The sequence below is a fragment of the Physeter macrocephalus genome, chromosome 7, assembly GCF_002837175.3.
Source record: "Physeter macrocephalus isolate SW-GA chromosome 7, ASM283717v5, whole genome shotgun sequence".
Lineage (NCBI taxonomy): Eukaryota > Metazoa > Chordata > Mammalia > Artiodactyla > Physeteridae > Physeter > Physeter macrocephalus.
This window is the reverse complement of record NC_041220.1, coordinates 35298459-35321533: the sequence shown is the minus strand read 5'-3', so window position 1 is coordinate 35321533 and position 23075 is coordinate 35298459. Positions and strand designations below refer to the sequence as shown.

The 23075-nt window shown below is 36.5% G+C and overlaps 1 protein-coding gene across 1 annotated transcript in view; it reads right to left on the bottom strand.

Moving 5' to 3' along the window:
* The window catches only part of TRIM2 (tripartite motif containing 2), a 168403-nt gene that overhangs the window by 24107 nt on the left and 121221 nt on the right, over positions 1 to 23075 (bottom strand). The window contains exons 14-15 of the mRNA XM_028491795.2: positions 15249 to 15323; positions 3387 to 3501 (exon numbers count right to left, since the gene is read on the bottom strand). Of these exons, the coding sequence (XP_028347596.1) occupies positions 3387 to 3501; positions 15249 to 15323 (190 nt within the window). The remainder of the gene's footprint in view (positions 1 to 3386; positions 3502 to 15248; positions 15324 to 23075) is intronic.

The window sequence follows — 23075 nt, the reverse complement described above, 5'->3', positions numbered from 1 at the left end:
ATTGTTGAGCTTTGTTCTGGAATGCATTTAAGTTATTTTACAGTAGTTTGTTGCCTTCAAGACTTGCTCTTATGGTTTGTTAGGGGGGTTGACAGCAGAGCTCAGTGTAGGGCTACCTTCTATTGAAGCAAGACCTTCTTGAGTACTCTACTCAATGCCTTGTGAATTATAAATTTTTCTAATCTGGCTGGTGAGAATAGACACATTCCTGGTCCTGTGTGAGTGCCTGGCACTGTTCCTTCTAGTCCTTTGAGATAGTTCTTTCCCCAGTTTTGGTTAGTTTCCTCATATGCGTGCATAGAATACTTGAGGGGAACCCTCTCTAGATACCCAAGGTTCTCTTTCTGTGTTACTCCCTCCTCTCTAGTATGGTATCCTGTGACCTCTATCCACGTTGGTCTCCCTGATTCTCAGTTCCACCTCCTTGACTCAGGGAGTCTGCAGGTCTCTGCCTAGGTTCTCCTTCCTTGTGTTGCAGCCAGGAAACTCTCTCAACAAAATAAGCTGGGACAATTGTAAGGCTTACTTTGTTTCCTTTTTCTAGGAATTGCTTCCCTTTGCTGTCTGATGTCAAGTATCTTGAAAACCATTATTCCATATATTATGTTTGTTTTTGTTTTTATGTGGGAGGATAAATTCCGTACATTACTACTCTATCTTGGCTGAAAGTCAAAGTGCCACATTTGAATAAACTTCTGTTAGCTGTTCTGAATTTTAAAAGTAGAGGACAGGACATGACTCTATAAAAGTATGAACTAAAGTTAGTCTAAAAATCCTTTCTACAGGTATACAGGCTCTGACAGTTTTTTTTTTTCTTCTGATTGTAGTTCCGTAGCTTTCCATAGAAAAAGAAATCCTACCGTCACATCTAAAATATACTTATGAAATAATGTAATTATTCTACATATCTACTGTCTATTAAATATGCTATAATTTTCTATAATTATGTATTCTATAAAAATAGATGATTTTTTAATAGAATTAAAAAGTAATAGCACAAAGCCAGGAAGGAAGGACTCTTATCCTCTCACTCCCCTATTAAGATAAAAAATGTACAATGTGAAAATTTCAAAAATTTACATATGTGTAATAGATTCATGATTATAAATTCTATAAGGCCCAAATACAGATCCATCTTATGTGGATGCATAAATAAATATTAAAAGATAATCTAGATGTGATGTTGATGAAGAAAGATAAAGTCTCTTAATTCACTGTAAACCAGAAAACTTTCTGCTCATTCACTTAGACCTCATACCCTGATTATTACTCATTCACATTGGTGTGTTTTCCTTGGGTTGAGAAATAAATTACCAAACTGTTAAATTTAAGGGTAAAGATGGAGAGCAGAATTCAGGCAACCAGTATAAAATTATAGTTGCAACTTCTATCTCAACTATGCTATTCTACTCTCCAGAAAACACATCATCCTTAACATACTTGAAACGTCTTCCTTCAAGTTTTATTACCTTTCTAAGAGGTGATGCACTTGCCAAAATTGCTGCATGATTCAGAGGTACAAGGAATATCAACATCTGAAGTTACATGCTTGAAAGGAGTTTTCCCACTTCGTGAATTAGTCTGGCATAATTCTCTACCCCTAGTGATTTTCTGTACCTCAAGATGATCCACTGGCTTAGGATCACAATCAGTATATTTCAGAATAGTTTTGTAAGTCTAAATAAGAGTTTTTAGTCATTTCTGAGTGGACAGTTATCACCAAATTGTGAAAAGGACTAAAAATGAGAGGTCACAAGTGGAGGTGGTACCAGTCAGTGTCATCTGCCCAGGGAAAGAGCTGTGACAATACAATGGGGACCACAAAGTGAAAAAGCAGAAGCCTTCACTGGGTATGGCTAAGAGCTATGGGTCCCTAGACAGAAAAGGGAATGAGGCGGGTAAGCAAAGAGTTGGTACTTCAAGAAAAAAGTCCAAGAATTACACAAAACTAAAATCAGGAAGGAATGTAGAACCAAGTAAAAGTAATAAATGAAAGATCATATTTGGTTACTGTGAAAACAAAATTTCCATGATCAACTGCTAGAGGGCATAACTATGCTGATCTGGAAAATAAACCACCTGAAGGTATTAAAAATCTGGGTAAGAAACTGTTCTTAAAATGCTCTTTCACAAGAAGATGCTCTAGATAGGATACACACCATTTGATGTCCTCTTTAACAAGCAGTCTGTGTCTCCTTTTAAAGGTGAATCATGAGCAGCCCTCACTTCCTAATAGTGAACTCCTAACTTGTCTCCTGCTGCTTTGATGTGCTTGTGCTCACTGAGGGTCATTTGATATTAGTTAAAACTTTAAAAACGATTAAAGTGCTTAATTTTGTAGCACATTCAGTTAGTACTTTCTTCTGCAGGAAGATGATAAATGAAATGAATCCATGGGCAGCACGAAAGAGCTCACATGTCTCCCCAAGTACTTAATTCACAGAAAATGACTGGCTCAGAGGGTTCTTCTGCCTCTACTTTGCTTTGAAAATCACCCTGGGTAATCAGCGGAACCAGGGCTACTACATATTATCTAGGCCGTGCATGGACTACATGTACTTGCATGGCATCTCCTGGAGTTGTGCAAAGCGGAACCGATCTCTAAAATTAAGTTTAACTTTAGATTATACTAACTAAACTGCTTAAATTTTTTTTTAATTGTAAAGAATACCATCAAACTTAATTGTAACCAAACTATTCTCAGGTTAATTTAAAAATACCAAATATTTTCAATTTCTCTCAAAGCCTTACTATAATATCAGATTTTCTAGATGTTTCACTTGATAAAGTTCCCTAAATGAAAAGACAGGCTAAAACAGAAAAATATGAGGGAAGTTATACATACTTTTCTAAGCAATTAAATGCAGTATCTTTCATTTCCTCAAATATTCAAAATTCTATCTTTACATAAATGTAAAAAATATACTGAAAATGAAGCTTTGGGGACTCTGTTTTAAATTTAAGGAAAAACATCATTGGAATATTTAAAAGGCAAGTCAACACACAGACTACTTTTCTGCAACTTGTAAACTCGTATTTTTTGGTATTACTTTTCCTAGAAGATAATGGTGGATTTCCTTCCGGAGTCAAGGTACTTGAGGCCAACTTAACCCCTTCTCTGACTTCTCAGTTTCCTAAGCCTATATTTTATGTCTTTATCCTTCTACCCCACCGACCGTCCTTATTCTTGAAATGCTCATAATTTCAAAGTTGTCACTGTTCAGTGCTTTAACATTAAGTCTCCTTAATGCAAATATTAATGTAATATTAATATTATTAAGGGCTTTATTTTCTCATATACATGGAGAATGGTTACCAGGCAAGCAAAAGTATAAAGTATCTTTGTTAGCAAAGTTAAAAACCCTCAGGGTGTAATACAAACTTACGTATTTCTTCCACAACTTGCGGGTCACATTCTTTGTATTTTTCCACTTCGGCCTTTAGCTGTTCCCTTTGGTCTCGAAGTGAAGAAAGCTCTTTTGCTAGCAAGGTTCGCTCTTCCTGTATTCAAAATAACATTATGTACAATTAAGACAAACAAAATGCCATAAGTTTATACATTTTATAAACATTTTCATTTTATTTTCTCATAACTGATATGCATTAGGTTTTGACGATACTATATATACACATACATATATATTCACAGTATAAGAACGAACTCAATTCTCATTTTTCTCTGCAATCTCAATTATCTTATATATATGTTAACTGAATGGAAATTAATATGTAGAATGGAATGCTTATAAATAGATGAGAGGTTACCTCAATTATGTCTGAACTCAAAAGAGGACTGTCATCACATTAGGAAATAAATTATACCACTTCTTGGGTAGTTTCACAAGATTGTATCTATATATATATATATATGTAATATTTTATGGCAACATCAATCATTATAAAATTTTCCTTGAAAGTGTTCTAGATAATTTTCCAGACTTCAAGGATGATTAACCTTTAAAAATATCAGAAATAACAGAACTGTAGCTTGTGACCTCCCATCACTTTCCTTTAAAGGTAAACCAGAATAAAGCTTTTACACAAAATGATCCAATAAACACCATTTGAAATTTCTAGCCATAGTTTTCACTAACAGGTAGAAGTAATAGTGCTATCGGTATTCAGTTCATATGTGTGAAAAATAAGTCCAAATAAAAACCAAATATGGAAAAGGTTACAGTACAGAATTATAGGAAAAGTCTGAGGCAAAACCAAATAAGCATTCAAACTGCCTGATGGGACTTGTTTAAGGTTCCTTGCTAGCTTGTAAAGCTACTTTTGCTAGCAGTTATATAACAGAATGCATGTACAGACCTCTGAAGTAGCAGAGTCCAACAGAACTGTGCAATGATAGAAATGCTCTAGATTAGTGTTCTCCAATGCAGGAAACTACATAGGGATACTACATAGAGATACTGAGTACATGAAATGTGACTGTTACTGAGAAACTGAATTTAATCGTATTTAATTTTAATTCAAATGTAAATTGCTACATATGATTAGTGTATACCACATTAGCATAGCATAGGAGAGATTTAAAAATAACTACAATATAAGACAATCATTATTTGCTATTAACACCCAAATTATACATACTCCATGATGAAAAACAAGAGGAGAAAAAGCTAATGAAGACAGGAGAAGCAGGGTGGTGATTATCTGTGTGAATGCAATGACAGCTCTCCAGATACCCTGAGTTGGGAGCCTGGTTATTAGCACCAAGACCTTTGCCAAATTACTTAACCTTTTTGTGCTTTCAGTTCCTCAAATGCAAAAATGAATATAGTAATAGTAGCTACCTCCTTAGACCGTTGGCAGGATTCAATATAGAAAATGCATTTGGAACAGTACGTGCCTGGCTCATAGTAAGCAGAATATATATGTTAGCTATTTCTTTTTCTTCATTACCATCATCAGCAGTATCATCATCACCATGAATAATATCTAGTAGATAGAAAAAGCTTTCAGATAGTTCTGAAAACTCGTGACTAGTGAACTCAGGATGAACACATGAGTTCATCTTTCTCAGGAGTCTTTCTGAACTATTATAATCTTCTGATAGCTGTAGGTACCAACTGGGTTTGCTAGTGGGTTTTTTTCCTAGTTTCATTGATTACAGTGGACTGGGTAACCTTCAGCAGACTGGCTGACTACTTTGTGGCATGAACATGTCACCATTAGTTGAAGGTGCTTCTACAAGTTATTGCCAAATCAAAGGAAAAAAAACGATCAAATAAAGAGGTGGGGGCTTCCCTGGTGGCGCAGCGGTTGAGAATCCACCTGCCGATGCAGGGGACACGGGTTCGTGCCCCGGTCCGGGAAGATCCCACATGCCGCAGAACGGCTGGGCCCTTGAGCCATGGCCGCTGAGCCTGCGCGTCCGGAGCCTGTGCTCCGCAACGGGAGAGGCCACAACAGTGAGAGGCCCGCGTACCAAAAAAATAAATAAATAAATAAAGAGGTGGTAATTGCCGTCAACTGAAGAAGAAATAAAACAGTTTCAGGTTATGCCTGGAACTTACCTTTGCTTAAATATTCTTCAGCAATGACCATTCTCCAATTCCTATCCCTCACTGTCCTGACTATTCACATGAAAGAATGTATGTAAAATAACTCTGAAAAGCATAAAGCCATGTAAACCTGTGATGTATTCTTTTCTATTGGGTTGGCCAAAAAGTTTGCCTGGGTTTTTCTGTAAGATGTTACAGAAAAACCCAAACGAACTTTTTGGCCAACCCAATACAATGTGACAAGTTTTTGACTCTCTTTCACAAGTGGTACGAATAGAGGTTGAGATGAAATGCTTAGAGGTTCATGTTGATCTTCAACATTTTTTCAAGTCATAAGTCCATACCTGAGATAATGATAAAACTAAAAAGTAAAGTGAATTTTTAAAAACCCCTAACACTTTTTAAAATAAAATAGTAGGTCAAAATTCATGTAAATAATTTAGTATTACAAGGCCATGAAGACAATGTATGATAGTTTTCTTTCTTTTTTAAAATTTATCTATCTATCTATCTATCTATGGCTGCACTGGGTCTTCGTTGCTGTGCCTGGGCTTCCTCTAGTTGCCGCGAGTGGGGGCTACTCTTCATTGCAGTGCGCTCATTGCGGTGGCTTCTCTTGTTGCAGAGCACGGGCTCTAGGCACGCAGGTTTCAGTAGTTGTGGTGTACAGGCTCAGTAGTTGTGGCTCTGGGGCTCTAGAATGCAGGCTCAGTAGCTGTGGTGCATGGGCTTAGCTGCTCCGTGGCATGGGGGCTCTTCCCGGGCCAAGGATTGAATCCATGTCCCTTGCATTGGCAGGCGGATTCTTAACCACTGCGCCACCAGGGAAGTCCGATAGTTTTCAATTTATTCAGTGCCAAGACTCTTAAAAAGCTGACTCTTAAAAATTTACATAAACATTTATATAAGGCTTACTTTGTGCCAGGCTCTTTTCTAAGTGCTTTGCAAATATTAGCTAGTTTAATCACACAATAACTTAGTGACATAGATTTTATTATTCCCCATTTTACAACTGAGAAAACCGAGAAGAAAGAGTTTAGGAGACTTTCAAACCCAGGCAGTCTGGCTCCAGGGTTTATGCTTCTATGCTACACTGCTATACACAACATAATACAATAATAATAAATCTAGATTCACAGTTAGGGAATCCTACCAGGTCAAATGTTCACAGCCTTTGCTGTGACTCACTTCTCTTCTAGTAGGAACAGCATCCTCCTCACAGGAAGCTCGATGCTTTTATTCTTCTATTTAGAATTGACATTATTAAAGAGTCTACAGATACAGACTTACCGTTTCATGTCGGCCAATTTTAGCTTTCTCGATGCTTTTCTGCAGGTTTGCATGCTTTTGGTTTCCCTCAGATAACTAGAGAATTGAAACAAATAAAATGGTTTGCTAAGATAAACTTGCTTAACATAAAGTTTATGAATCAAGAAGACAAAATGAGATTTGTCTTCAGCCCAAGTCAGTATAACAAAAATGTCAAAGACTACATTGGGAACTAATTTCTCTAACTTGAAGAAAACCAAGTACCATGAATCATTAGGGCAGACTGAAAAAAAAATAAAGTTTAAAATATTTCTTCTTGGGCTTCCCTGGTGGCGCAGTGGTTGAGAGTCCGCCTGCCGATGCAGGGGACACGGGTTCGTGCCCCGGTCCGGGAAGATCCCACATGCCGCAGAACGGCTGGGCCCTTGAGCCATGGCCGCTGAGCCTGTGCGTCCGGAGCTTGTGCTCCGCAATGGGAGAGCCCACAACAGTGAGAAGCCGCGTACCACAAAAAAAAAAAAGAAAAAAAAATATTTCTTACACTATACAAAAAAATGTACAATATGCTTTCAATCTTTTCTACAGTCTTCATTTATTAGGTTCCCCGCCCCCATCACAAGTAACTTGAGGTATATTATTTAGTTAAAAATTTAACTTGAAAGTTAAAAAAAACCTGTTTTATATAAATTCTCTCTTCACATTTGATTTCACTTCTGACAAAAGTCTTGTTTGAAACACTCTATACTGTTTCCTATAGGCTGGTAGTACTGTGACCTGTTTCACTGACAGAGTCAAAAATGTACACATCACTGTATACTAAGTTCTTAGAGAAGAAAAAATCTATTAGATTGTTGCCAATTTTAGGCATGTTTTACATACGTTAAAAGAGAGCAGTTTAAGCATTTTACGAAGCTTAGAAAGTAGTAAGTTACATTGTAAAAGGATTAAATAATACCAGCCTAAAGAGACCTTAGATACAGAATATTCATTAGCATGGGGTTGGGCCCACAGCAGAAAGGACTGGTTAACTTCAGAACATTGCCTCCCCATCTCAATTTGATTAATCTCACCCGGGCCCAAGATTAAATAAATAATCACAGGAAATTCTCAATACTAAATTCTCCATCACATTTTTTGCAACATAAACTAGTTAGAAATTTTAGACTCATTTGATTGGGTAAGGGCTTTTAAAAAATATATTCCACTCCTCACTCACTCTTGAGTTATGAACATTTGGGAAATAATTAACGAATGGATGAGTAATTTCTTTTGGCTGATTCTAAGAAACTGACCTTTCACCATATGACCTTGTTATATGTAGAGGGTGAATTATCTTTAGATACCCTTTTCTTCTTAAAAATCACAAACAGTATCTTCAAAAAGTTTGTAGCTTTACCCTGACTTTGGGAAATGTTCCACTTCTCAATATGCACAAAGGGAATATTGTCAGTTTTCCTTTAATGGCTCTCTAGTCCCTGATTCTAATCCACAGCATGAACAAGATCCATCTGTGATGGATGGTGCCAAGAAGACACCACCACCAAACCAGTTATACCTCTTCTTGAGAGTAATTATCTTCCTAAGTTAAAAAAACAGGGCTTCCCTGGTGGCGCAGTGGTTGAGAATCCGCCTGCCGATGCAGGGGACACGGGTTCGTGCTCTGGTCCGGGAAGATCCCACATGCCGCGGAGCGGCTAGGCCCGTGAGCCACGGCCGTTAAGCCTGCACGTCCGGAGCCCGTGCTCCGCAACGGGAGAGGCCACAACAGTGAGAGGCCCGCGAACCGCAAAAAGGGCCTTCCTAGTGTGTGGAAACCTTTCCTCCTTCACGGCTCCCTCCCACTGGTGCAGGTCCCGTCCCTATACTTTGTCTCTGTTTTTTCTTTTTTCTTTTACCCTACCCAGGTACGTGGGGAGTTTCTTGCCTTTTGGGAGGTCTGAGGTTTTCTGCCAGCGTTCAGTAGGTGTTCTGTAGGAGTTGGTCCACATGTAGATGTATTTCTGATGTATTTGTGGGGAGGAAGGTGATCTCCGCTTCTTACTTTTCCACCATTTTGAAGCTCCTCCCTCACATATGTGATATATTGATACAAATATTTTCTCCCAGTCTGTGGATAGATACTTGAGGTATTTTTGTTTTCTTAATGTGTCATTGGAAGTTTTAAAGGTTTGAGTTTTTTGTTTCTGTTTTTGTTTTTTTGGCTGCATTTGGTCTTTGTTGCTGCATGCAGGCTTTCCTCTAGTTGTGGCGAGCGGGGGCTACTCTTCGTTGTGGTGTGCGGGCTTCTCATTGTGGTGGCTTCTCTTGTTGCAGAGCACGGGCTCTAGGCACACAGGCTTCAGGCGTTGTGGCACGTGGCTCAGTAGTTGTGGCTTGCGGGCTCTAGAGTGTAGGCGCCGTAGTTGTGTTGCACAGGCTTAGTTGCTCTGCGGCATGTGGGATCTTCCCGGACCAGGCCTTGAACCCGTGTCCCCTGCATTGGCAGGCAGATTCTTAACCGCTGTGCCACCAGGGAAGCCCAAAGGTTTGAGTTTTGATGAAGTGAAATTTATCAGTTTTCTCTTTTATGGATTGAAACTAGTAAAGGTTTAACAGAGAATATTTTTAGCAAAACTATTACAGATAATTATGCTATAACTAGTGATAATCCAAAAAGTCATTAATTTCACAATTTCTGGCTAGATTTCTGCCCCACATTTAACATTATATGTATCAGGAGTTCAGTAAGTGCTACCACATACATTGTGACCCGAAGATCAACTTGTAATATAGAAAGAAACCAGTTTTTCTTCCGTTTTAAATAGTGGTATTCTGACATGTGTTTTGAAATGTGTTTCAAAACATGAGTCATAAATATACATTTCAATCAGTGGTTATTCACTGAAAGGTAGTATAGCATAGAATTTGAGAGCAAGATCTCTGGAGTCATGGCTACTGAGTTTGAATTCAGGTTTTTCTGCTTTTTAAAAGCTGTGTGACCTTGGGCAGGTTACCCTATTGTTCTGTGTCACATTTATCTCACTTGTAAAGTCAAGTTAATGTAAAAATAATGAACGTGAAGCTTTGAGAACAGATCAAGTCCTCAGTAAATAATAGTTGCCATAATTATTAGTATTTATCTTTCCTATTTTGCCTTTCTTGTTTTCTTCTTTCTCTTTATCAAAGGAGAACTGCATAGATCTGTTGATTAAACTTCTCAGGAAATTTTGATGACCTTCTCTCAATTCTATGATGGCCAATTTCGTCTCTTCTAAATCTAACCCCAAATCCAAACCCAAAACAATCCACCAGAAAGAAGTCATTTTTTTCCTCCAAAGCTCAAAGATCACCAGTTCCTTCAATAAATTGCCACATCTATGTTCCTATGACTTCACAACAGCTGATAGTTCTCCACATGCTTTGTCGCTGAAATGAGAACTGAGAACAGAAGAGAAAGAAAACAATCAATTGGTCTTCTCCCCAGGTCACACCTCCATAATGCAATGCCAGACTGAAAACCAACCAGATTACAGCATGGATGATATTTCCCTCAGACATGACATTAAATAAAAGGAACAAAAATAAAGCCAGAAACAACCCCTTGAATTAATTAGCTGTTTTGGCATCAGATAAGTAACTCTGAGCTAAGTGACTGTAAGTTACATTTGGACAGGTTTTCTTTACTACTTCTTGGTAATAGACTCTTTAATATAGTGGAAAGTAAACTAAGCAAACATTCCCCCAAATTCTTAATTTTTATAAATTCCATTTAATAATAATTGTCAGAGAAATACAGTCTGAATTTATTGAAACAATATCTTTTTCTCTTGTTATTCCTGTTGTACAATAATCATGTTGAGTACCAATATTCACCATAAATCCTCAAACCAGATTTTACACCTTGACTTCCTTTAGCTATATATGTTTCATGTCTTGATGAAATTTCATTCAGTTTGAGAAGCAATATTTCTCTCCAAATTCTAAAGACAAAAAACCTTGGATTTTACTTAAATTTTATATGCATTGAATTTATTTATTCTTGCTTTTGTACTGAAACCTTCTTAGAACACACTCCTTGAGCTTGGAGGAAAATTAGTTTTAAAGTGAGGTTTTACACTATAAATCTTTGAAGCCTATAAGAGTCCCAACAGAAATCTTTGCACTCTGTCAGACATTTCACTATGCATAGGTAAGTGTATTTTGTTCTACTTCAATGTGCCCTTAGGTCATTAATTTTTGCAAGGTTTAAAATTAAGCATAAGTTAAACAGTAGAATGATGAAGTCATAGCCTGGCATAACAGGGCAGGAGAGAAGATGGGAACTAAAAGCATTTTAGGCAAGCGAACATTTTGTGTAGGCTTTATGACCTCATTAAGAAGAGGAAGGAGAGGAGAACAAACTTCATAATTTCAGTATACATATAAGTAAAAAAAATCCCCAAATTATTTTTTGTTTGAATGTTGTCAATTTATTATTTATAAAGTGCCTAAAATTATTCAAGAGGAAAAGGATATTAATTTCAACAAATTGTTCTGAAAAACTAAATACTTATGAAAAAAGTAAAATTAAATTAAAAGTGAACCTCAAATCTTCCCTCAGATTTACAGGTTAACTTGAAATGGATCATAAACCTTAATGACAGAAATAAAAAAAATACACTGCCTCTATAAGATAACATAGGAAGAAATTTCTTCATATTTGGTGTAGGGATAGATTTACAAAGGAAAAAAGATTATAAAGCAAAGAAAATAAATTGATAAATTGACACTTTTACAAAATTTGAAATTTTACAGTTCAAAGAACATAGTTACCAAATTGAAATGTAAGCTAGAGCATGAGAAAACATTTGCAAACATATGTCTGATAAGTGACTGATATGCAAAAAATATAATTATGCATTATAATAATAATGAGACAACATAATTCAATGGATACACGTTTAAATGCTTATTTCACTAAAGAATTGTAAATATCCAAACGAAATTGTATATTAATTATTTTCCCAAATTTTTGAGGAATAATTGACATAAAATTGTATATATTTAAAGTATACAACATGATGAATTGATGTACACATGTGTTGTGGAATGATTACAAAGATCAAGATAATACATCCATCACCTGCCATAGTTAAGGTGGTTAACATTTTTGTGGTAAGAATGATTAAGATCTACTCTCAGCAACTTTCAAATCTACAATACAACACCATGTTTATTAACTACAGTTACCATGCTGTACATTAGGTCTTCAGTACTTATTCATTTTATAACTGAAAGTTTGTACCCTTTGACCTATGTCTCCCCAGTTCCCTCAGCCCCCAGCCCCTGGCAACCACCATTGTATTCTGTTTCCATAAAATTTATTTATTTATTTATTTCCAGATTCCACTTATAATATACGTGGATATAGTCCATGTATAATATATCCATCCAATATTTGCCCTTCTCCATCTGGCTTATTTCACTTGGTATAACGCCTTTCAGTTTCATCTCTGTTGTCACAAATGGCAAGATTCCTTCCTTTTTATAGCTGAATAATATTCCTATATATATATATATGTAATATTTTATGGCAACATCAATCATTATAAAATTTTCCTTGAAAGTGTTCTAGATAATTTTCCAGACTTCAAGGATGATTAACCTTTAAAAATATCAGAAATAACAGAACTGTAGCTTGTGACCTCCCATCACTTTCCTTTAAAGGTAAACCAGAATAAAGCTTTTACACAAAATGATCCAATAAACACCATTTGAAATTTCTAGCCATAGTTTTCACTAACAGGTAGAAGTAATAGTGCTATCGGTATTCAGTTCATATGTGTGAAAAATAAGTCCAAATAAAAACCAAATAGTGGAAAAGGTTACAGTACAGAATTATAGGAAAAGTCTGAGGCAAAACCAAATAAGCATTCAAACTGCCTGATGGGACTTGTTTAAGGTTCCTTGCTAGCTTGTAAAGCTACTTTTGCTAGCAGTTATATAACAGAATGCATGTACAGACCTCTGAAGTAGCAGAGTCCAACAGAACTGTGCAATGATAGAAATGCTCTAGATTAGTGTTCTCCAATGCAGGAAACTACATAGGGATACTACATAGAGATACTGAGTACATGAAATGTGACTGTTACTGAGAAACTGAATTTAATCGTATTTAATTTTAATTCAAATGTAAATTGCTACATATGATTAGTGTATACCACATTAGCATAGCATAGGAGAGATTTAAAAATAACTACAATATAAGACAATCATTATTTGCTATTAACACCCAAATTATACATACTCCATGATGAAAAACAAGAGGAGAAAAAGCTAATGAAGACAGGAGAAGCAGGGTGGTGATTATCTGTGTGAATGCAATGACAGCTCTCCAGATACCCTGAGTTGGGAGCCTGGTTATTAGCACCAAGACCTTTGCCAAATTACTTAACCTTTTTGTGCTTTCAGTTCCTCAAATGCAAAAATGAATATAGTAATAGTAGCTACCTCCTTAGACCGTTGGCAGGATTCAATATAGAAAATGCATTTGGAACAGTACGTGCCTGGCTCATAGTAAGCAGAATATATATGTTAGCTATTTCTTTTTCTTCATTACCATCATCAGCAGTATCATCATCACCATGAATAATATCTAGTAGATAGAAAAAGCTTTCAGATAGTTCTGAAAACTCGTGACTAGTGAACTCAGGATGAACACATGAGTTCATCTTTCTCAGGAGTCTTTCTGAACTATTATAATCTTCTGATAGCTGTAGGTACCAACTGGGTTTGCTAGTGGGTTTTTTTCCTAGTTTCATTGATTACAGTGGACTGGGTAACCTTCAGCAGACTGGCTGACTACTTTGTGGCATGAACATGTCACCATTAGTTGAAGGTGCTTCTACAAGTTATTGCCAAATCAAAGGAAAAAAAACGATCAAATAAAGAGGTGGGGGCTTCCCTGGTGGCGCAGCGGTTGAGAATCCACCTGCCGATGCAGGGGACACGGGTTCGTGCCCCGGTCCGGGAAGATCCCACATGCCGCAGAACGGCTGGGCCCTTGAGCCATGGCCGCTGAGCCTGCGCGTCCGGAGCCTGTGCTCCGCAACGGGAGAGGCCACAACAGTGAGAGGCCCGCGTACCAAAAAAATAAATAAATAAATAAAGAGGTGGTAATTGCCGTCAACTGAAGAAGAAATAAAACAGTTTCAGGTTATGCCTGGAACTTACCTTTGCTTAAATATTCTTCAGCAATGACCATTCTCCAATTCCTATCCCTCACTGTCCTGACTATTCACATGAAAGAATGTATGTAAAATAACTCTGAAAAGCATAAAGCCATGTAAACCTGTGATGTATTCTTTTCTATTGGGTTGGCCAAAAAGTTTGCCTGGGTTTTTCTGTAAGATGTTACAGAAAAACCCAAACGAACTTTTTGGCCAACCCAATACAATGTGACAAGTTTTTGACTCTCTTTCACAAGTGGTACGAATAGAGGTTGAGATGAAATGCTTAGAGGTTCATGTTGATCTTCAACATTTTTTCAAGTCATAAGTCCATACCTGAGATAATGATAAAACTAAAAAGTAAAGTGAATTTTTAAAAACCCCTAACACTTTTTAAAATAAAATAGTAGGTCAAAATTCATGTAAATAATTTAGTATTACAAGGCCATGAAGACAATGTATGATAGTTTTCTTTCTTTTTTAAAATTTATCTATCTATCTATCTATCTATGGCTGCACTGGGTCTTCGTTGCTGTGCCTGGGCTTCCTCTAGTTGCCGCGAGTGGGGGCTACTCTTCATTGCAGTGCGCTCATTGCGGTGGCTTCTCTTGTTGCAGAGCACGGGCTCTAGGCACGCAGGTTTCAGTAGTTGTGGTGTACAGGCTCAGTAGTTGTGGCTCTGGGGCTCTAGAATGCAGGCTCAGTAGCTGTGGTGCATGGGCTTAGCTGCTCCGTGGCATGGGGGCTCTTCCCGGGCCAAGGATTGAATCCATGTCCCTTGCATTGGCAGGCGGATTCTTAACCACTGCGCCACCAGGGAAGTCCGATAGTTTTCAATTTATTCAGTGCCAAGACTCTTAAAAAGCTGACTCTTAAAAATTTACATAAACATTTATATAAGGCTTACTTTGTGCCAGGCTCTTTTCTAAGTGCTTTGCAAATATTAGCTAGTTTAATCACACAATAACTTAGTGACATAGATTTTATTATTCCCCATTTTACAACTGAGAAAACCGAGAAGAAAGAGTTTAGGAGACTTTCAAACCCAGGCAGTCTGGCTCCAGGGTTTATGCTTCTATGCTACACTGCTATACACAACATAATACAATAATAATAAATCTAGATTCACAGTTAGGGAATCCTACCAGGTCAAATGTTCACAGCCTTTGCTGTGACTCACTTCTCTTCTAGTAGGAACAGCATCCTCCTCACAGGAAGCTCGATGCTTTTATTCTTCTATTTAGAATTGACATTATTAAAGAGTCTACAGATACAGACTTACCGTTTCATGTCGGCCAATTTTAGCTTTCTCGATGCTTTTCTGCAGGTTTGCATGCTTTTGGTTTCCCTCAGATAACTAGAGAATTGAAACAAATAAAATGGTTTGCTAAGATAAACTTGCTTAACATAAAGTTTATGAATCAAGAAGACAAAATGAGATTTGTCTTCAGCCCAAGTCAGTATAACAAAAATGTCAAAGACTACATTGGGAACTAATTTCTCTAACTTGAAGAAAACCAAGTACCATGAATCATTAGGGCAGACTGAAAAAAAAATAAAGTTTAAAATATTTCTTCTTGGGCTTCCCTGGTGGCGCAGTGGTTGAGAGTCCGCCTGCCGATGCAGGGGACACGGGTTCGTGCCCCGGTCCGGGAAGATCCCACATGCCGCAGAACGGCTGGGCCCTTGAGCCATGGCCGCTGAGCCTGTGCGTCCGGAGCTTGTGCTCCGCAATGGGAGAGCCCACAACAGTGAGAAGCCGCGTACCACAAAAAAAAAAAAGAAAAAAAAATATTTCTTACACTATACAAAAAAATGTACAATATGCTTTCAATCTTTTCTACAGTCTTCATTTATTAGGTTCCCCGCCCCCATCACAAGTAACTTGAGGTATATTATTTAGTTAAAAATTTAACTTGAAAGTTAAAAAAAACCTGTTTTATATAAATTCTCTCTTCACATTTGATTTCACTTCTGACAAAAGTCTTGTTTGAAACACTCTATACTGTTTCCTATAGGCTGGTAGTACTGTGACCTGTTTCACTGACAGAGTCAAAAATGTACACATCACTGTATACTAAGTTCTTAGAGAAGAAAAAATCTATTAGATTGTTGCCAATTTTAGGCATGTTTTACATACGTTAAAAGAGAGCAGTTTAAGCATTTTACGAAGCTTAGAAAGTAGTAAGTTACATTGTAAAAGGATTAAATAATACCAGCCTAAAGAGACCTTAGATACAGAATATTCATTAGCATGTGGTTGGGCCCACACCAGAAAGGACTGGTTAACTTCAGAACATTGCCTCCCCATCTCAATTTTATTAATCTCACCCGGGCCCAAGATTAAATAAATAATCACAGGAAATTCTCAATACTAAATTCTCCATCACATTTTTTGCAACATAAACTAGTTAGAAATTTTAGACTCATTTGATTGGGTAAGGGCTTTTAAAAAATATATTCCACTCCTCACTCACTCTTGAGTTATGAACATTTGGGAAATAATTAACGAATGGATGAGTAATTTCTTTTGGCTGATTCTAAGAAACTGACCTTTCACCATATGACCTTGTTATATGTAGAGGGTGAATTATCTTTAGATACCCTTTTCTTCTTAAAAATCACAAACAGTATCTTCAAAAAGTTTGTAGCTTTACCCTGACTTTGGGAAATGTTCCACTTCTCAATATGCACAAAGGGAATATTGTCAGTTTTCCTTTAATGGCTCTCTAGTCCCTGATTCTAATCCACAGCATGAACAAGATCCATCTGTGATGGATGGTGCCAAGAAGACACCACCACCAAACCAGTTATACCTCTTCTTGAGAGTAATTATCTTCCTAAGTTAAAAAAACAGGGCTTCCCTGGTGGCGCAGTGGTTGAGAATCCGCCTGCCGATGCAGGGGACACGGGTTCGTGCTCTGGTCCGGGAAGATCCCACATGCCGCGGAGCGGCTAGGCCCGTGAGCCACGGCCGTTAAGCCTGCACGTCCGGAGCCCGTGCTCCGCAACGGGAGAGGCCACAACAGTGAGAGGCCCGCGAACCGCAAAAAAAAAAAAAAAAAAATCTGCTGTAGAGTTAAGAGCCAAAATAAGCTTTAAAGCCCTAAATTTAGCAAAGAGATCTTGTTCTTTAAAACAAGGGTTCTCACTTATACAATAACACTGTTTAAAAGGTTAATATTCCACCCTGAAGGACCCACCTGAAATAATTAATAAACGCATGTAACATCTGAATTCAGGAGTAGAGAATTTTCCAATGAAAAAATACACACATACATTAGCATAACATTTTTCCATTACAAATGTTTTTAAAATAACCAAGTAGGCAGATGTTACCCAAAAAATGAAGAACTATGTAAAACTTAGCCAATAATTAATGGACATATATCTTAATTCTATTAATGAAGTGTCTCCCAGGTATTGTATGCCTGCTTGTAATTATTTACAACTTAAAAGCATTTGAAAGAGAGCTAATTCAGGAATTCCTTAACTCTGAAGATAACCTTAGTATTTTAAATGTGATTTCATGACTCATCATTTTAAGTATCTTGGTAATGGAGGGAAGCACAATCTAAATGATGTTATCAAATGAGAAGCTTCTGCTATTTGGTTCAACTCAATAGTGAAGGCTTCTTGGCTCTGTTTAGTTCTTAAAATCTCAACTACTGAAAACAATGAAAGCAACTCTTGTGAGGCAGCCCATGCTACCAGTTTTTCATCTACGTATGGCTTAGAAGCAATGCTGCTATAGTTCCTAACACATACCTTGGAATTAAACCAAATCTAGGCCTCAAGTGATTAAGAGCTGAGATTTTCAGCCACTCTATAGGTATTATCTAAACCACAAGTTCTAAACTTTAGCACACATCAGAATCACCTGAACAGCTTGTTAAAACACAGGTTGCTGGGCTCCACCTCCCAGGTTTTGAACAGTAGAGGTCTGGGATAGAGCCTAATAATTTGCATTTCTAACATGCTTCAGGTTAGGGGCACCACATTTTTGAGAACTACTGGACTACACAAAAACCTGTTTTCTTGCAGTAACAAACCCAACTAAAACACACAAGATATTAATATATGGGAGAATATTACCTAGTTCATCAGCAAAAATGAATTATTGCTAAATACTGTAGTCTGAACTAGAAACAAAATATCTCAATATTTCTGTCACTGAAAGAAATACAAAAGTCCACATTTACAAAAATAGAAAAAGAAGCGATACTCTATAGTTAAGAAAAGTATTCACCACTGGATTCCTTTAAAGAGCAAACTCTCTTGACACATTTCTATAACATAAAACAAGAACCAACTATATATTAACACTGTAACAAATCCATTTCCAACTTTCCCTAAAGCAGATAATAATTTTTAAAACCAAGTAACTCAGAAAAAACAGCAGCAGCAACAACAACAAAAATGTCTTATAATTAGTAAGAAGAGGATTTCATCTTTAGACTTGAGGAAGGATCTGACACAATGCTTCTCTTTAATGCATTCCAGACCACCTATACAGATACTCAGGGTTCAGAAACATAATGCCAATGTTTTCTAAAGAGCTAATTCACTGCCTGGAGGAACTGCCTATTCAGAAGAGGAACAGGAAGATTGATTCAAGCTGGCTGCACTGGAATTCTGATTTGCTCCTTTTCAGAAATAAAAAAAATTTCAAAGCATTATGAAAAAAATATAGAGTTTTCATAGGTGGGAAAGAATGTCAAGGAATAGAGGATGGGGAAAAGAGGTAATAGTAAGAGAAACCAGAACAGTCTACTGCTTTATCAAAACTCGTGTATGGTATGTTACAGGAAATAAAGGTTTTATGTCTTGTTTTTCCTTAAAAAAAAAAAAGCAAGGCAGTATAATTTAAGATTTCATGTTTAAAAACTCTTATTAGTGTATCTACAATTTTAAAATTTATTTTTTAAGGCAATATTCCATCTAGGAATCAATCATAAGGAAACAATGTACACTATAAAGATGTATTTATATATAAATATGGGAGCTATATAATTGTCTTAACAATAGAGAAATGTTAAATCATTATTTCATAGTATGGATGTGTCACAATTATGTAGCCAAAGGAAACGTTTTAAAAGAACTTTTAATGACACAGATACAGAACAGAGTTTTTAAAAAGCTGGAAACAAAAGTGTCAATACATTTGAGAGCCTATCTATCACCAAAAAAACTCAAAACCCCCAAAAAACTGCAAGAAAGTGCACAAAACTTAACAAATGGTTACCTCTGTATTGCGGAACATACTTATAAATTTTCTATATTATGAGCATATATAACTACTATTTAAAAAATCCTTTTCCTGGGAAAGGGGGTAGGGGGAGGAAAGGAATAGGTGAGGAAGAATAAGAGGTAAAAATTTCCAGTTGCAGAATAAATGAGTCACGGGTATGAAATGTACAGTGTGGGGAATACAGTCAATAATTATGTAATATCTTTGTACAGTGATGTATCATAACTAGAGTTATCATGGTGATCAGTTTGAAATGTACAGAAAAAGAGAATCACTATGTTCTGTAATAGGAACTAACAAAGTATAGTAACTTACGGAAAAAGAGATCAAATTTGTGGTTACCAGAGACAGGGGTTGGGGGGATTGGATGAGGGCAGTCACAAGGTACAAACTTCCAGATATAAGATAAATAAGTACTAGGGATGTAATGTACTACATGATACATATAATTAACACTGCTATATGTTATATATGAAAGTTAAGACAGTAAATCCTAGTTATGACAAGAAAAAATTTTTTCTATTTCTTTAATTTTTTATCTATATGAGATGATGGATGTTCCCTAAACTTGCTGTGGTAATCATGGCATGACGTATGTAAATCAAATCATTATGCTGTACACCTTAAATTAATACAGTGCTGTATGTCAATTATATCTCAATAAAACTTGAAGAAAAAATTATTTTCCCATTATAAGCAATATATGAATATATTTTCAAGAGATTAAAATGAGTACATTTTTATTTTAAAAGACTCAAACAATGCAGAAGTATTTAAACAAATTCCCCTTTGCTCTCCACCTCTGCACCATCACCACTACCCCCCTCCTAGGGAGGGACCCCTTTAAAGTCTAGGGGGAATCCTTCTTGTCCCAATTCCTTTGCTTCATATACTGATATGATCAATGTGGAGAACATGTCAAAACACATATGGGATTATCCTTTATGTTTCACGTCAACATATTTTCTAAGTTCTACTTCATTTTCTAAAAAATAGATTTTATTTTTTAGAGCAGTTTTAGGTTCACAGCAAAATTGAGTGGAAGTTAGAGAGAGCTCCCATATAACCCTTGTCTCCACATACACAGAGGCTCTCCCAATCATAATTCCCCACAGAGTGGTACATTTGTTACAACTGATGAACCTATACCGACACATCGCTATCACCCAAAGTCCATAGTTTTCATTAGGGTTCACCCTTGGGGTTGTACATTCAATGGGTTGTAACAAATGTATAATGACATGTATTCATCATTATGGTATCATAGAATATTTTCACTGCCCTAAACATCTTCTGTGCTCTGCCTATTCACGCCTGTCTCCCCGCAACCTCTGGCAACCACTATCTATATAGTTTTGCCTTTCTAGAATGTCATGTAGTTGGAATCATACATTATGTAACCTTTTCAGACTGGCTTCTTTCATTTAGTAATATGCATTTAAGGTTCCTCCATGTCTTTTCATGGCTTGATAGCTTATTTCTTTTAATCATTGAATGATATTCCATTGTCTGAATGTACCACAGTTTTTTTATGCATTTACCTACTGAAGGACATCTTGGTTGCTTCCAAGTTTTGGCAATCATGAATAAAACTGTTATAAACATTCGTATGCACATGTTTTCCACCCATCTGGGTAAATCTCAAGGAATGCAATTGGCTTCTCTGTACTGCTACACTTATCTGTCTATTCTTACACAACTAGCAAGTTTTAATTACTGTAGCATTATATTTTGATATCTGATAGGGAAAATCCTGCCCAATTGTTCTTCCTTTTTAAATACTTCCTTGTAGTTTCTCTACTACATGAACTTGAGAATTATCCATAAAAATCTAGTGGGATTTTGGTTACCATAACATCTAAATGACATAAATTGATGTTTTTATAGTTGAGTTTACTCATTCATGAATATGTTGCTCCATTTACTTAAGAGTTCTTTCATGTCCTTCAGTAGAGTTTTGCAATTTTCTTCATGTTTGCCTTGCCCATTTCTTGTTAGGGTTTAATACCGGTTTTGGTGCTGAGGGATAGGCAACGACCCCAGGCCTAAGCCTATCACTGTATGAATGCTCTTCTTCACAGTGGCTGATTTCAAGTGTTGAATCAGGATAAGATCAAAGTCTTTTGTTCAATGGTTGTGGGAAACAACTCTCTCCTGCCCTCTGGATTGTAAACTGTATAGTTACAGGGAAGCAAACAAACCAAATTACTGCTGGCAGCCATCTTAGAACCATGAAGAAAGCCAACTTGAGGACAAAGACATTACACAAAAGGCAAAACCAAGAGAAACAGAGTCAGAATCTTGATTAAATTATGCCTGAAGCATGCTCTACTTTTGAAATATTTTAATTTAAATGAGCCGTTAAATCAATCTCAACTTTATCATTCATACCAAGTAAACTCGGGTTTTCTACACTGTAACTGTTACAATGGATAAAGCTTTAACAATAGTCTATTTCACACAGTGCTGGCCAGCTATGAAAGTTGTGAAATATTTTGGAAGACATCAAATTTAAAAGATTCTTATTCCTCTATATTGGGTTATAGAACTAAGTCTTCAAGAATAGGAATGAGTAAAGTAATATATATCAGGAAGGCTCTTCATTCAATAAACACTTATGAAGTGCTCACTATACACACAGTTACAATACTATTGGCTCAAACCTTTTCGCTAGATAAATATAGTAACAAATAACTCAAGGCATGTATGAGCACTGAATGTCTGTTGAGTATTTTTGAAATATTTTCCTTATGCTACAAGACAATGCTCATTAAAAGATAACACTCCATGAAGCTAGTAAAAATATAGCATATTAATATTCCATTTAACCAGGAGATCAAATTTCCAGCAATCCAGCCCTGTGGAACACACTTAAGAACCTGAGAAAAGTGTATCAGGAATCCTAAATAATGGACACAGGAAAAACATGGGAATCCCATCAGGAAAGCAACATAAAGGGAAAGTGAAGCCACTCAGTAAGTGCACACTTGAGGAGAATTCAAACACCCACACATAATAACTGCTGAAGATGAGATCATGGTAATCAAACATTACATTGTAAAGAAACAAACTGTTAGAGCAGTGCACAACAAACAAGAGATTAGCATTCCTTCAACTAGAAATATCAGGAATATGTTCAATAAGGTTAAAGTGATAAAAGGAGAAACAGAAAGCTGAAGAAATTACAAGAAGAAAAAAGCAAGATTTGAAAATCAACTATCTGGAAATGAACTATTGTAGATGAACTATTTTTAATTTCTAGGAAGCAGTAAAAAATATTAAGAAGTAGTTAAGAGATACAGAAGATATAAAAAGAAGGTCCAACAGAAGCCTTATGGTATCATGAGAATGAAGTTAGAAGTTGTGACTATAGTCAAAGCCTTATGCAGAATCCAATTAGAAGTCATCCAGATATTTTGAAAGCCAAAGCCATGCAAAATCCAAATGATACTGGGAGGGAAGTTAGATACAAAGTTATGGAGGAACATAGACTCGTCAGACATGAGAACTGGGTTCTAATATGACAAACTCAGAAATGAGGGCTAAGTAGTAGGAGCTACGAATTGTCTGCCAACTTCCATTTTTTCTTAGTAATAGGACCTCAAACAATAATGAAAATAAATAAGAATTATTCTCTTTCAGTGCTATGGGCAAGAATATGTCCTAGATAGGGAATCTGTTAAGAAATCCATCTGGGAAGAAAACCCAAAATCCACTTGGTGGAAGGGCAACCCTGAAATTATTTGGAATGGCAGAATTGTTTAACAAGTAAACTTTTTTAAATCAAGGGGAGATTTAAAATTAATTATAAAGATGAGCAGATCTGTATAATTAATATCTTTGTGTTAAGAAATAACC